The following is a 17,163-nucleotide window of genomic DNA, read 5'->3' on the forward strand; positions in this document are numbered from 1 at the left end:
ATTCCTTAACATACCCAACCTGTTGATCAAAAATTACTTGTATCAACTCCCTGAAATATTAGGTGCACTTCTACGTACATAAGTACTTTCAAAGGAGAATCTTCAGAGCTTTAATTTGAGTTTCAAAGAGATGTAATAATTTTTAAAAGTTAGATATACAAAAGCACTTAGAATAGAGTTACACTGTAAGGCAGCAAGTTTAAAGTAGAGATAAATAGCATTTTTTAAAAATCCAAATATGTCCAATGGCATCTGGAGGACATCTCTTTTTGTACTGTTTGTTTCTTACGTGAAATTAAAATGATGTGCATTTTTACTTGCTCAGATACCCCAAGTTTAGAATGGCTGCAATAATCTCCTCCTATTCCTTTAATCTCTCTCCCCGTTTTATTTCCTAAAACATTAACTTACTATGTTTTTAGTTATTTTATTTCTGACACATAAATTTATACAACCTATTGAGTACTATATGAGGGTTTTAATCAGTGTATATTGTGTAATATTCAAATCAGAGTAAATGTATCTATCTTTTTTGTATTTCAGTTTCTGAAATTCCAATAGCTCAATTATTTCACTTCATTTAATCTTCCTCAGTTGTCAACATTAACGCTGTGCTCTGTGCTAGTTAGCAGGGTTGGTATTGCGACTCCAGACAGCAACTGAATAAAGAAAAGCAATCCTGCTTCCTTTATCTCAGAGGAATTTATAACTTAGTGATGAGAGGCCAACAGGTGGGAAGTAAATGATCAGCAAATAACGGGACAGGGACAGGTGGGGTGAACAGAGATCCCAGCTGTCTTTATCATGTGCCACACAAAATGCAGGGTTGCTGCATCTTCACTGTCATGAAAACACTGTGATGAAATCGAAACTAAAATAGATTGCTGGGGCTAAAGAAACTCTTGCTCATTGATGTCAGCCTGAATCAAAAAAGTATACTGAGTTATCTTGGGGGAGTCTCTCAACAACTTAGAGTTCACAAACAGGTGCCACACACACATATGGATTTTAGGTACTTATCTATTTCAAATGCAAAGAGAAAAACAGGAGAGATGAAGACTGAAAGATCTTCCATCTGATGGTTCAACTCTCCAAATTCCGTGAATGGGTGAAGCTTGCCCAGGCAGAAGCAGGAGTCAGCAACTCTATCCAATTCTCCCACATGAGTGACAGGGACCCACCTACTTGGGTTATTACCTGCTGCCTCCCAGGGTACACTTCAGCAGGAAACTGGAATGGGAAAAGGAACCAAGGCGCAAACCCAGGCAGCATCTCAACTGCTGCACCAACTGCCTCCCAAAACTCTCTGTAATGCATTAATTTACAATGCATAATGATATAGAGATTTTTCTTGTATTTACAGAAATATATCTTAAAACACTTATATAATCTGAACATTCATAAGCATTCTTAATGAGTAAAGCAAAATTAACATCTGCCCTGTTTTTAAAAATCTGTTTCTTGGGTCTCAGTGTTGTTGTGCAGTAGGTTAATCTATCGCCTGTATCCCATATGAGCACTGGGAGTCCCCGCTGCTCCACTTCTTGTCCAGCTCTCTGCTAATGTGCCCAAGAAAGCAGCAGAATATGGCTCAAATGCTTAGGTGCCTATCACCCAAGCTGGAGACCTGGATGGAGCTCCTGGCTCCTGACTTCAGCCTGGCCAGTGTGACCCAGCCCTGGCCATTCAACTATCTGGAGAGTGAATCAGCAGATGGAAAGATCTCTGCTGTTCTTGCTGTCACTCTCACTCTCTCTCCCTTTCTGTAGCTCAGCCTTTCATGTAAACAAATAATAGTTATTTCTTGAGGCCGGCGCTAGGCTCATCAGCCTGATCCTCCATCCTGTGATGCCAGCATCCCGTATGAGTGCCAGTTTGTGTCCCAGTTGCTCCACTTGTGATCCAGCTCTCTACTTATGGCCTGGAAAAGCAGCAGAGGATGGCCCAAGTCCTTGGGACCCTTTGTCCACGTGGAAGATCCAGAAGAAGCTCCCCAGTTCCCAGCTTTGGATAAGCTCAGCTCTGGTCATTGCAGCCATTTGGGGAGTGAACCAGTGGATAGAAGAACTCTTAGTCTGTCCTTGTCTCTGTAAACCTGTCTTTCAAATAAACATAAATAAATCTTTAAAGAAGAAAGTTGCTTCTTGTGCAATGTCTTTTTCACAGAATCGAAAACCCTTGGGGACAGGAAACCTGTGTCCTACCCTGACCTCATCACTCTCACATAACCACAGGAAGCAACTTGTCTTTGGGGAAGACAGGAGCATGGAGAGTGTCCTCAATAGAGAAATGCAGCGAACACAGACAAGATCCTGCACCCCTTTCCAGAATAAATCCACTGGATTTTTTTTCCTGGATATTGATTACTGCAACTTCTGGAGATACAGTATGGTTATTTCCTAGGAGGGGATGCCATTGCAGGTTGAACTGTATGTCAGCACACACACACATACACACACACACACACACATGCACAGACAGGGCAAAGTCCCAACCCCACTCTGCCGGATGTGACTTATTTGGACATAAGGTCCTAGGTGATACAGTCCTAAAGATGAGGATGTGCCAGAGCAGTATATGCCCCTAGTACAATATGACTATTACGACGGAATTAAATATGACAGAATTTGGCAGCATCCCATAGATGGGATTTCCTGTGAGACTGTAGATGTAGATCAAGATCATGAAACAGAACCCAAGAAATGCCAGAAGTTCCCAGGCTAGAGACACAAAATACATGCTCTTCCACAGCTCTCAGAGGCAGCAATCAACCTGTCTATGTCATGCTCTCAGATCTGCAGTCTCCAAAACACTGAGATAATAAACCCCTGGCATTTTGGGGTTGGAGGGGTACGGTGGTGGAGCAGGGTAAGCCACTGCCTGTGCTGCAAGCAACCTGCATTAGATCTAGTGCCAGCTCTATTCCTGGCTGGTCAGCTTCTGATCCAGCTTCCTACTAACTGGCACCCTGCAGGCAGCAGGTGATGGCTCAAGTGTTTGGGTCCCTGTCATTCACACGGAAAACCCAGATTGAGTGCTCGCTCTTGACTTGGGTCTGTCCTGAGCCCAGGTATTGGGGCCATTGGGGAAGGAACCAAAGATGCAAGATCCCTTTCAATCTCTCAAATAGATTAAATTAATGAAAAGGCAGCTTTGCTGGAACGGAAGAATCATTTCCTCAATAAATTTATAGAGTCTAGTTAAACCCTGCAAACAAATTTCTACCCAATTACAGGTTGCCACCATCCTCAGTTTTATTTTTTTAAAGATATTTATTATTTATTTTTATTACAAAGTCAGATATACAGAGAGGAAGAGAGACAGAGAGAAATATCTTCTGTCTGATGATTCACTCACCAAGTGACCGCAACAGCCAGTGCTGCGCTCATCCAAAGTCAGGAGCCCAGATAATCCTCCTCCGGGTCTCCCACGCAGGTGTAGGGTCCCAAGGCATTGGGCTGTCCTTGATTGCTTTCCCAGGTCACAAGCAAGAAGCCGGAAGGGAAGCAGGGCTGCCGGGATTAGAACCGGTGCCCATATGGGATCCCAGCTTGTTCAAGGCGAGGACTTTAGCCGCTAGGCCACGCTGCCGTGCCCCTCATTTTTCTGTCATTGGCTGAGCTACAACTAAGTTTATGAAACACAATTAAGTCAGTGCTCACATCCAATTCTCCTTTTCCGGGATCTCAGAGAGGCCACAATGTCTCCAGGCAGGGCCGGAGCACACACATGCCCAGCCTTAGGAAGTGAGGCTCCAGTGCATGATGGGGGATGAGTGTGCCAGTCTTCCAGTCAGGTTGGACACTTCCAGACTGTGCCCAGTGCAAGGGATGAGCCTTGGGATGTGCAGGTGCACAGGTGTTGCTGGTAGTCCTCAACTTTGCTTTCTCTAGCTACCTACTAGTGCACATTAGCAGTATTTGAGTATCCTACACACACGTATCGCTTTAAAGAAATCTCTAATCTGAACAGCACGGTTTTTCCTTTGTCACACTATGTACTGTTACAGAAACTTTCAAAGAAAACAGTTGACCCGTGGCTCCATTCTTCATTTGTGTACAGATTTCTTCCCACATTAGGAAACTACATTTTTCCACCTTGACATTTCCCGGACTGGGGCTCCTCACCCCTGTGGCAGCTCTAGGTGAACCCTTGCCTCAAGAACCCTTACCCTCTTCAATCACCTTTACTTCCCCAAACCTCCTTTAAAATCTCATCTCCATTCTGAGAATCATGGCTACAACCACTCAATGCAAGGTCCTCTGCTTGAATCACCTCCACTGAGCAACATAGAGGACACCAAAGCTTTAGAGGCTCCAGGCAAAAGGTGTAAATGGCAAAGCAGATTAAGAAGAATTTCCAATTGCCCATTAAGAGCTTACCACTCTCACTCTCAAACCTGGAGCTGCTGTGTACAAATCAAACTCTTCCGATTTTATTAACCTTGTGGGACACTTGAGAATTGCATTCATCTTTTTTTTTTGATACTATTTAATTTTATTTTTGATAATGTTTTCATAGTTGGTTAGGGTCGGATGGATTGAGGATTAGGGGAAAGTCAGTGAGACCATTGTTTCCAAATTTTCTTTTTCTTCTTTCTGTATCTGGGGGAACAGGAGAGATAAGGGGAGAAGCCACACCCAGCCTCCCAACTGCCTCAGCACCCAGGAAGGGGGAACGGTCATCCAGTGTCATCCCAGGGTCCCTGATATGGAGCATGCTCCGAGGGTTCTGCTCAAGTGGTTTCGAAGGTTCTGAAATGCTGTAGGACTCACCATTCCAAGGATGAGGAAATCCTGCCAAGGTCTATTGACTGACGTAGTCCACCTTGGAGTCTCCAATCATCTATATATTTGCTGTCAATGCCTGTTTGGGGTAGTTGATCAATTCATTCTGTTTTCCTTCCATTGCTATGGTACTGGATGTCTTCTGTAGGTCCCAATGGACTGCCATATCCCCCATGTGCATCCAGGCATGCCGTCCACTGTTCCACCTCAGTCATTGAGGAGACTGTTCTGACACACGCATTGTACGGTCAGCAAGTACAGTGACCTTGTCAATGAAAATCCCTCAGAAGTCATTCCTCACCTACAACATACTCCCCCAGAGGTCTTCCCTCCCACATATCCCCTTGCCTCCCTCCCTGGTCAATCCACAGTTCCTGCACCCAGGAGCACATGGTTACAAATAGGTTACTGTGCTGGCACACTAGTATAGTTAACACGAATTTGGCATTAACCAGGCCCAGAATGCCCACCAGCTATTTGCTGCTTTTCTCCCAGCTGTGTAACACTTGCCTAGATATAAGGCAACCTCGGCCATTGCCTGTGACTGGGGCGGGGGGAGGGGACTGTATTCATCCTAATTGTTTAACTCTTTGCCATCCTAAGAAAAATTGCTGAAAAAACAAACAAACAAAATAAAACCCCCACCATTTTCCCAAGTAGATGCAGTTTTACTTGTTTTCATGAACAAATTTGACATATAATAATCTTTAAATCACATAAGTCACCTATAGACTTTTAAACTGGACTAGAACTCCAGTAGAAATGCCTTAATGATTTGTTTCAAAACATTCAAACTCAAAAGTGCAACACTGGGCCCAGCATGATAGTCTAGTGGCTAAAGTCCTCAACTTGTATGCACTGGAATCCCATATGGGCTCCAATTTGTGTCCCTGCAGTCCCGCTTCCCTTCGAGTTCCCTCTTGTGGCCTTGGGGAGCAGTGGAGGATGGCCTTGGGACCCTGTACCTGCGTGGGAGACCCAGAAGAAGCTTTTAGCTCCTGGCTTCAGATCAGCTCAGCTCTGGTCGTTACAGCTACGTGGGAAGTAAACTAATAGATGGAAGATCTTTCCCTGTTTCTCCTCCTCTCTGTAGATCTGATTTTCTAACTAAAAATAAGTAAATCTTAAAAATAATAGGGGTGGGGGACCAATACCTAGTCAGTTTTCTGTCTTCGCTTGTTGATGGGGTATTTCCATGCTGGAGGTGAGCCCCCAGGGGGAAGCGTTCTGTGATGGGACGAATAATGGTCATTTCAAAAGAGAGCCCCGGGTAGGCATTTATGTCAGTGTGTAAACTCTGAAGATGCCCATGAGCCAGAGGTGCAATGCCCGGGTTTGATTCCAGCTCCAGCTCCAGACTCTAGCTTCTTGCTAATGCAAACCGGGAGAGAGCAGTGATGGCTCAAACGATTGGTTTCCTGAATCCCATATGAGATCCAGATTAAGTTCCTGGCTCCTTGCTCTTCTCTCTCTCTCTCTCTCTCTCTCTCTCTCTCTCTCTCTCTCTCACACACACACACACACACACACCTTTCTACCTCTTTCTATGCATTTCAAATAAATCAATTAAAAATAAAACGTGGAACCAATGTTGTGTCATAGCAGGTAAAGCTTGCATCAGCACAATGCCAGAATGCTGTATGGGCTCTGATTCTAATCCCAGCTGCTCCCCTTACAGTCCAGCTCCCTGCTACTGTACATGGGAAAGCATCAGAAGATGACATGAGTACTTGTTGAGCCCCTGAACCCACATGAAAGACCCAGATGAAGTGTCCAGTGTCAGCCTGGCCCAGACCCAGCTGTTGTGACCATTTGGGATGAACCAGGGATGAAAGAGCTCTATCTGTCTATCAATGATCTCTTTCTCCATCTCTGCAACTCTGGCTTTGAAATAAATAAATAAATCTGTAAAAAAAAATATTCAGTGAAAACTTAAGGGATCAGCACAACGGTGGCCACCACTTGTAATAGTAGCATTCATCTCCAGGCTGCTCCTCTTCCTGTCCAGCTTCCTACGAACACACCCTGAAAAGCAGGGGAACATGGCCTAGAGCTTGGACCCTGGCACCCACATGGGAGAGCTGGATGAAGCATCTGCTTTGTGGCTTCAGCCTAGCCTATCCCAGGCCGTTGCAGTCATGTAGGCAGTAAACCAGAAGGCTGACTTTCAAATAAAAGTAAATAAATATTTTAGAAAGATTTATTTATTTTTGTTTAAAAGGCAAATTAACAAAGACAGAAGAAGAGACCAAAAGAAAGAGATCTTCCATCCACTGGTTCACTCCCCAAATGGTTGCGATGGCCAGAACTAAGCAGATCTAAAGCTAGGAACCGGGAGCTCCTTCCAGGTGTACCACATGGGTGCAGGGGCCAGAGAACTTAGGCTATCCCCTGCTGCTTTCCAGTTGTGTTAACAGGGAGCTGGATAGAAAGAGAAGTAGCCAGGACTCGAACCAGTGCCCATATGGGATGCTGTCACTGCAGGTCCACCCAGCCAGCTCCAAATAAATTTTTTTAACTAAATGTAAATTCAATCCCCCCCCCCACACACACACACACTGAGCAGCCTATTTTCTATCCTCCTCTGTGCACCTGCAAACAGGAACAGGAAGTGAAGCAGGATGTCAAGCTGTGCACCTGCTAGGAACAGGAAGTGAAACAGCATGTCAACTGGTTCATTCTAGCTCATTTATCACTCGCATTGCTCACACTGGAGTGGAGAATCCACGAATGTGCCCACAAACCACAGGCAATAGTGCTGTAGCCTCTTTCTGACCTCATTGCTGTGAAAAGCCCTCTCTCTGGGAATGTGAAAGTAATCTTTATGAGGTGCGTCAAACATACACACCCTTTTGGAATTTTATCAGGCAATCTTAGCACAGGGCAGGTCAAACAAACTAGGGCCCCACTGTGGCCACTGCCTGACCTAGGAGCCACAGAAACAGGATCCCAGCCCATATCCGTCTTCTTAGGGCAGGTGCTGGCTCCATTCAAGCAGATGGTGGATTTATGATTCTTACAGGCTCTCAACTTCTCAATGGCCAAATATTTGTACTGGACCAGAATAAATAAGAAAAAAGTTTCCTCAGTTCCCAAAGTTCTATCTGAAGTTTCAGGACACCTCAGCATTTAAGCCCTGGGAGCAAGTCAGGGAATGAACCACATTGTCCTTCTTTGCTCTGCTTTGACCGGTCCTCATCAACGAAAGGAGAAAGTTGGAAAGGCAAAGGCATAGTGAGGACACTCTACCTCTGTAGGTAGGGTAAGTGTGCTGGCTTCTTCTCCAAGGGCTGGTTTTTCATCTACTTGTGGAAGAGGTAGAGTTGAATACTTGGCATATATATTAGACTGATATATAATATAATATAATATAATATAATATAATATAATATAATATAATATAATATAATATAATATAATATAATATAATATATCAGTATTACCTTTATTGACACATAGGGACGCAATGGACAGCAACACAAGACAGAACAATCTTGGTAGAGCAACCAGCGGTTGCAGACAGGCTAACACTCATGCTCATCCTCTCCCTCAGCATCGTCTGCTGCCACCTCCTCACAATCCTTCTCCAGGTCAGCCATGTCCTCGCGAGCCTCAGTAAACTCTCCCTGCTCCATGCCCTCATCCACATGCCAGTGATTGAATGCATGCTTGGCATATGTGAGGTCAAGCTTGTGGTTCAGACGAGCCCAGGTTTGGACAATGCCTGTGGTGTTGCTCAGCATGCAAGCGGCTTGTGGGACCCTGGCCAGGTCTCCACTGGGCACCACAGAGGGAGGCTGGTAATTAATGCCAACATTAAAGCCAGTGGGGCACCAATCCACAAACTGGATGCTCCACGTGGTCTTAATGGTAGCAATGGCAGCATTGACATCTTTGGCAACTACGTCCCCATGGTATAACAGGCAGCAAGCCATGTATTTATTCCCACCCCACATCACTTTTTTTGTAAGCTCTTCAAGGCAAAATGGGCTCAAATTGAACATTTCTATTTGGAGCAGACAAATTACATTTCCAAATAACATTTCTGTCCCCCCAAAAATCTTAAGGCAAACAATTTCAAAGACAATTGAAATTTTCTCAAAAAGATCAAGGGGCAAGAAGCTCCCTTGTAACAGCAAGCAATGTATCTTTTCTTGAATAAAACAAAGGAGTCAGATGTTATACCAACACCAAACCCCTGTGGGAGAGACAAGGAAGAAGCTCCTAGTTCCAGATCAGTTCAGCTCCAGCCATTGCAGCCACTCAGGGAGTAAGTCAGTAGATGAAAGCTCTTTCTGTTTCTTCTCTCTGTAAATCTGACTTTCCAATAGAAATAAATAAACCTTTTTTTAAAAAAGAATAACCTTTTACAAAGAGCTAGAGAGAGAGAGACAAAGGGGCAACAGATATACAAATCTGAAGTTGTCTAATTAGGATAAAAATAGGTATGGCATCAGTGTTACTGGAGTTTAACATTGCCATTAAAAATAGACACTGATACCAAAAGATTCTGAAACTTTCTAACACTCAGACTTCTTGATGGAACAACTCCCTTCTTTCTCATTCTAATGTCTTTGAAGCTTGAAGTTTCCCTGAATCACCCCTTTAGCCATACTTTCCTGCAGTCTAAATTAACACACGCTCCCCAGTTTCTCCTGATAACCAAGTATTTTATGGAGCTAGTAAAATTTTGTTACTTGGAAACCTTTCTTTCAAGATAGTGCAATAAAAATTTTATTATGGCTTGACGTTTATGCCAAAAGGAATCCTGGATAATTTTTAAATGGTGTCACAGAACAAAAGCAAATTAGGAACCTTTACAAACAGTAATCCCCTCCTAGCACTTTCTTCAAAGTAGCACATAAAGCACTCTCATAAAGCTGGCTCTACCCAATGTCTTGCCAGGGAAGTTAGGAAGAAGCTTTCCTGCTTAAATTAAGAAACATAACCAATGCTTATGTTCTACCACAGAAGAACATTAAAAAGTAAACTAGGAAGACTAAACTTTTCATGGATCAGCTAGCTGTAACTTCTGAAAGGCGTATTTATTTGAATGGCAGAGTTACAGAGAGGGGAAGGGGGGAAGAGAAAGAGAGAGAGAGAGAGAGAGAAAGAGAGAGAGAGAGAGAAGCAAGCGAGAACTGGACAAAGCCGAAGCCAATAGCTTGGAACTCCATCCAGGTTTCCCACTTACGAGAGTAATGTTGAAGCATTTGAACTGTTTTCTGCTGCTTTCCAAGTCACATAAGCAAAGAGCTCCATTGGAAGTGGAGCAGCAGGTGAGATGCTGGTAGCACCTTAATCACTCCATTATAATGCCAGCTCCTTGTTCTGACAAGAAGTTGTTTCTTGAGTCCTCTCCCATTGAATTTATATAATACTGTCCTATAAAGGATGCTGATTCTCTAATGACTTTTGCAATATAAGCTATTGGGTCAGTTATTTGGTATAGTGGCTAAGCTACCACCCGACACTCAATGGCCCAGGTTCCGGTCCCTGCTCTGCTCCCCATTCCAACTTCCATGGGAGGTAGTGCTGGCTCAGGTTGTTGAATCCTGGCTCATCTCATCAGAGACCCAAATTGTGTTCTGAGTTCCTCGCTTCAGGCTGGTTTAGCTCTAGCTGCAGGTATCTGAGAAGTGAACCATTGGATGGACATTCTTTCAAATAAAGTTTTACAACTTCAAAGCAGAATTTTTGCTATCAATTGAACAGATGCGGAAGCTTCCTTTGGAGAGTAAATTTGAAAGTGTGCAAGTGCACATACATCCAAAGCAGGATAAGCCCAGCAATACAAGGCGAGGGGGATGTCCTTGGTTTTCATTTTTGTATTATGAAGTCTACATCCATCTTACTTAAGGCTAGTTATCTTTGATTTATGTCTTTCGGTAGTCAAACAGCCTCTACCTCCTTGCTCCCTCCCTCTGTTTCCCAAACCTTGTCCTTTAAACTTTAAATTCAAAACTTTGAATAACCAATTGAAACTGTTTTCTCTGCCATTTTATCAGGCAGAGAGAATGATCAAAAAGAGGGTAACAGCAGTACCTTATTCCAGCAGGAGCCCAGGGTGCACTCCGGCTGATCAACCAGAGAGATGCGTGTCTACAAGTCTACCCCTAGGTCTTGTGCTCCACCAGAGGAGGCACTTGGACAAAACCTCCAGGGACCAACTAAGCACTGAGTGGCCTAGGCCCCGCAAAGGGACTTCATTTCAGACCCTGATCCTTGATAAATTCCACTCCCCAGGCACAATGTCTTCTCAAAGAGTCCCTTCACCATCCTCAACTATCTCAAAAAGAAGGAAAAATTTAGGGGTCGGGGGTTCAGTCTAGTAGTTAAGACACCTGTGTCCCCATACCAGATTGCCTGGGTTCAATTCCTTCCTACAGCTGCCCATCACAGGGAGGCAGTGATAACGGCCACCTGTGGAGGATACCCAGCTCCCTACGAGTGCAGGCCCCTGGAGGCAATGATAACAGCTCCAGAGTTGGGTTCCTGCCACCCATAGAGGAGACCCACCTATCAGTTCCCAGCATCAGCCATGGTGGGGTGGTGGGCATGTGTGGGAGTCAGCCAGCACTAGATGGGAACTGCTGTCTCGTAGCGTCACCAAAACAAATGTTTTGAAAGAGGGAAGATGTTCTCTTTTAGCAATGAGCACCACTATTCATTCGTACCTAAAAAATCTCCACTCAAATACACTGTTGTGTAGGCGGTCATTGCAACGAGTTTTCCAAAGCTCTGACTTAGAACTACAAATGCAAAGTAACGAAAAATCTCACCCTCAGTTGCTAAGGATGCCTCTGCTTGGCCAAACTCTGGTCTCTGCAGCCATTGGAGAGCGGACCTATTTTGATGCTTTGATTGCAACAACTCTAATGGAATAAGGCTCTTCCACTCACCCCTGGCACGAATATTTTCTGCCAACCCACAGGTACTCCACACAATGGTCTTGAATGTGACTTCATGCTCTCCTTATCTTTCTATTTTTGTTACAGGCATAAAACTCAGTCTTGGGTCAAGCAGGGGTTTGATTCCTGACTCCAACATTTGGTACTTGTGGAAGCTTCAGATATTACTAAACTTTATGAACTCGGTCATCTCATCTAAAAATAATGGAATAATATAAACTTCCTGGGGGCTTATTGGTTGGTTTGAGCCCGTTACTCTAAGCTTTGGATCCAGTTTCCTTTTAGTGAACACTCTGGGAGATAGCAGACGATGACGAAGTGCTTGGGTTGCTGCCACTAATGGTGGAGACCCAGATGGAGGTTGAAGCTCCAGACTTTGACCTGGCTTAGTCCTGACTGCTGCAGACATTGGAGAAGTGAACCAGTGGATAGAAGATGTCCTCCCTACTGCACCTGCTAAGGAGGTAGAAAACAGTCATAAAATCCTGAAAGGAAAAACTATACATCTAACATCCAATATCTACTGAAGTATTGACTCGAAATTTTAAAAGACAATTAAAACATTCTCCAATGAAGCAAATTACCCTAAAAGAGTACTTCAGAAAATTCTTTAAGCAGAATGCAAATGACAAAAGAAAATAATCTTGGTACTGAATTCAGCAAGAAGAAAAAAAAACCCTGGGGGCCAGTACAATGACTCAACTGACTAATCCTCCACCTGCACATGCCAACATTCCATTTAGGCGCCAGTTCATGTCCTGGCTGCTCCACTTCCCATTCGGCTCCATGTTTATGGCCTGGAAAAGCAGCAGAAGATGGCCCAAAGCCTTGGGACCCTGAACCTTCATGGGAGACCCAGAAGAAGCTCCTAGCTTCCAGCTTCAGACCAGCTGTTGCAGTCACTTGGGGAGGGAACCAGCAAATGGAATATGTTTCTTTGTCTCTCCTTCTCTCTGTGATTCTTCCTTTCCAATAAGAATAAATAAATCTTTAAAAATGAGAATATGGAGAGCTACAACAGATTTGCTTTCTCCTTTTCAGTATCCCAAATTATGTTTGATGACTTAAATAAACTATCGTATGATGTGGTGCTCCAAGATATGGAGAGGAAATACAGGATAAGAATGTAGGGATCATGTCATAGTAGATTAAGCCTCTACCTGCATTGCCAGCATCCCATGTGAGCACCAGTCCAAGTCCCGACTGCTCCACTTCTGATCCAGCTCCCTGCTACAAATAGTAAGATACATAAAGTCAATACTCAAGGAATTCACTACTACTCATTACACTCATAAACTTGATAATCATCAAAAGATGCATTGAGAAAAACAATACCCAGGACTGATTGTCAGAAAAGAAGCAGGCTTGGTTTTCCAGAGTCAGTAGAGCCCTGGATTCAGATGACACAAGATAAGGTATTTGGACTGCCCTCTGTTATACTTCTCACCCCTGTCCCCCAACACACCCAGAATGCTGTGTTCCACCTGAGTATAGAGCCATCAGATACCTTAACATGAATACTTATCAAAGAGATGCTCTGCAACTAGTAGTACAATAATGATATGATACCTTCCACATATGGGACACTTGTATCTACCAGACTGCTTGTATAAATCACTATTAATCCTTAAAACAAACCCTTCAAGGCAGATACAATCTCAACTACAAGAGTTTGGGCCAGAAGGTAAACTTGTACCTGTGTTTCTCCACTCATTCTTTTGTGACAGTCTCAATAATTATATTGTGGTGTTTTTATTAGGGTTATTACTTCACAATGCTCTCCCTGGGAAGAGCTATGAGAAGAAATTCTGAATTCAGAGGGGAGAGAAATCACTGACAGGATTTAGAACAACAAGGCTGACAAACACCCAGAAGACTGTGTGGCTAGGAGACTGGGCTGAATCCACAAATACCCAAGGAAGAGAGATCGACAGAAACATTGATATGACTGCCAACAAGCAAGAGAATAGGGTGCCAAGATGCACTGGTGCTGAGTGCAAGGGCTTCCTGGGTGTCATGTAGCCAGGAACTCATCCCACATCAGAGTTTTAGCAAGCATCGGCTAGTGAGTAATTAAATGCTCCTAGATATAAGGGAACAAAGAAGCCATGTCTTACAGCAGGTTCTAAGGCAGTGTATGGGTCTCTATTCCTTTTCTAGAAGGTTCTTAATGTGTGTATAAACCAGAAACACTCTAGATCTGATCCTGGGAATTCCTCAAGTTCCACTGTTGTTAAAGACAGCCTTTTCTTGGAGAACAAAGGAATTAGGGACCTTATTTTGGTTTGTGCTAAAGCAGTGAATGCTTGCCACTCCACTCTGAACTAGTTTCTCTATCTGTAAAAATGGATGCCTAGACCCAGTGTCAAGTGAGAAATCCCATGATTCTGCAGAAAGTATTTTAGGGGCAAACTTCCTTCCTACCTTTTGGAAGAATATCTTCATCTCTGACAACTTGTGAGCCATCACTCTGTCCAGTCATCCTTGTGAATTTTAACACGTCCTCCCAAACGCCACTCTCAAAGAGACATTTTAGTGCTTGGTACTGGCTAATCATTTCAACCAATAACACTGTTTAGCTAGACCATTTCTTGCTGTTTTCATTTTTGTGGCCATAAACATGTCCTTCCACAACAGCCATACTTTATAGAAGAGGTATCCCACCAACCATGAGTGGTGATCATTAGTGGATATTGATCTCCATAGTACCCGATACAAGACTGGTAGAGTTGTGTGTCTACTGCCTACAGCACTGGAAGCTAATGTTAATTCCCCTCTCACCTACCTTATTGCTGATACTTTTCCCTGTACTCTGGGGTCAAGCCTCCTTTTTGGGTGTTAAGATTGGCCCCACTGCTTAATGAGACGGGGACTGTTACTCAAGTGTTTGCACATCTCGGAGAGGAAGGTATAACTGAAAACGAACTACTTATCACTGCCATATCAGGGCCCTGATTTCTAGTGGCAATGGCTGCTTTGTTGTTCACTCATTGTCTTCCCTTGGACATTTAATAAACTTTATCTAAAAGGGCTCAATGCTTCCTGTGTGGGATATTTGCATAGCATTTAATATTTAGCCAACTCTTTACAGTCCCACTGTTCATTTTCCTCCTAGAAACCCAACATAGTTCGTTACCATCATACTTTGCTGAGAATGGGGATGCTAAGGCCCCAAAACATACACAATTTAGCCACTGAAACCTTATCTAGCCTCATCTTTTTAGTCAAGTAACATTTTTAGTTTGTTTTCAAACAATTTCCCAAGCCTAATTACCCAGGCAAAAAAGATTTAACTCAAACTGGACAGGTATAGAGGGAGAGGAGCTCAGTTGTGATATATAATAAATGTGATAAAAGATTTTACTATTATTTAATATAAAAATTGGTCTTTCTCTCCCTTCAGTATCTTTTTTGCTTATCCTAATTATCTGCCAAATTACTCAATATAATGTGCTGTGAGCTTGTCCCATGATCTCGTGAAATTACCAGAGCAAAAAGATTCCAAGCAACTGAAAAGTTAACTCTCTGCACAATAGCCTAGTGGCTAAAATCCTAACCTCTTGCAACCTGGATCCCATATGGGTGCTGGTTCATGTTCTTTCTGCTCCACTTCCCATCCAGCTCCCTGCTTGTACCCTGGGAAAGCAGTAAAGAATAGCCCAAAGCCTTGGGACCCTGCATCCCACACGGGAGACCCAGAAGCAGCTCCTGGTTTCAGATCAGCTCAGTTCCATGTGGTCCGTTGGAGAGTATACCAGCAGACGGAAGATCCTTCTCTCTGTCTTGCTTCTCTCTTCTTCTCTGACTTTCCAATAGAAATAATAAAATAAATCTGGGGGGAAAAAAGGTAAGTTAAAAGGGAATGGAAAAAGTCACTAAGTGAGGTACAACTCCAGGACCTCTGGGATACAAGTCCCTGGTTCAGAAGCAACATGTCCTTTTGAAGAATGATTAAACATCCTGGGTGGCTGACGTCACTTGCAAATCAGGCCCTCCTCTCACAGAGGGGCCCTTCCCAACACACTGAATTCCCCCTTCCTGAAGCTCACAGTCACTCAGGAGTTTCTTCCTTCTCCAGTGCTTGACTTCGCTTACATGGGAAAACCATCTCCTATTGGCTAAGAAGATTTAAGCAAAACACTGCATTGCACCAGCTTTCTACCCTCTCTCTGCCCAATGTCTTCCTGTCATTGGGAAGAACTGCTAGCTAGTTTTTAGTGCATATTTTTCAAGATTATTCATTTACTTGAAAGAGTGACAGAGGTGGAACTAGAGATACACAGAGATAGAGGTGGAGATGGAAATGGAAGAGAAAGAGAGCTAGGAGAGAGAGAGAGAGAGATCTTCCATAAGCTAATCACCCCCACAAATAGCCCACAATACCCGGGTCTGTTCCAAGCCAAAGTCACAAGTCAGGAACTTCACGCGGGTCTCCCATGCAGGTAGCAGGGACCCAAGCACTTGGGCTGTCATCCATCCACCTTCCCAGATGCGTTAGTAAGGAGCTGAACTGAAAGCAGAAGAGGTGCTGTACTCTCAGGGCAAGGAAAATCCCTTCCACCAAGCTCCTCCCTGCTTCACTAAGCTTCTGACAGATGGGCCCCTGTGTCAGAAAGACCAAGGCAACATCACAATGAAAAGATATGGTAAGAAATAACCCACAGTTCCATTCACCACGACCGAGGCAACTTGTAAGTGTGAGGGAATGAACCTTAGGGAAGTTCAGATTCAACCACAGTTCTACTGTGTTTCTAGCTGTCTTTTTTCAGCCTTTGGCAGCCACCGCCCTGAAGATGCAACAGATCCATGCCAGACTTGCTCTTTTCACTCCAGGCGCTAGAAGCCTTATAGGTTAAACATCGTGCATTTGCCCCATTTTACACGGCATTGGTTGTCAATTCAATCTCCTTTGTCCCCTTTGTCACGCCCACTGGCACACTCCAATTTACTCCAACCCCCAAAGTCTCAGCTAGAATGCCAATCCTCCATGTTACATTTTCTCCCAACTCAAAACAAAGGAACCAGTTTATTCTTCTTGCTTAAAAGCCAGAATGAATCATGAGTCTCCTTTTTTGATAGTCAATGTTAAAAACATACTTACACATGAGTTTTAATAGGGAATAACTCATAAGTCAGACAATAAGAGGTTCCAAGAGCTCCACCTGCCTTACGGGGTCACGGTGTGATGAGCTGACTGCCTGGGATTGGCTGAAGCTTAGTTGTTTCTGATTGGCTAAAGCCTTGTCTGGCTACTTCCTACAGAAAGTACACGTCCTCAGTTAGGTTTCAGCTTATTTGCATACTAAGCTAGGTTGCAGCTTGTTGCTGCAGACTACTGTTTTTTGAATCTTGGAATTGCAAGAATAGTGCCTATTGCTAAGCAAATCAGGAGCAAACCACGTCTTGAGCAAATCAGGTGAAAATTAGGGGGACCAATTGCCCTCTTTAGGGTCTTGGTTTCTGAT

The 17,163-nt window shown here is 43.8% G+C and overlaps 1 protein-coding gene across 1 annotated transcript; it reads right to left on the reverse strand.

Moving 5' to 3' along the window:
• Positions 1 to 8,311: 8,311 nt before the first annotated feature.
• On the reverse strand, positions 8,312 to 8,722 carry LOC101533970 (tubulin alpha chain-like). Its single transcript, XM_004582569.2, has one exon. The coding sequence runs from the start codon at positions 8,720 to 8,722 to the stop codon at positions 8,312 to 8,314; it is 411 nt and encodes a 136-aa protein (XP_004582626.2).
• Positions 8,723 to 17,163: the final 8,441 nt, after the last annotated feature.

The sequence above is a fragment of the Ochotona princeps genome, chromosome 20, assembly GCF_030435755.1.
Source record: "Ochotona princeps isolate mOchPri1 chromosome 20, mOchPri1.hap1, whole genome shotgun sequence".
NCBI lineage: Eukaryota > Metazoa > Chordata > Mammalia > Lagomorpha > Ochotonidae > Ochotona > Ochotona princeps.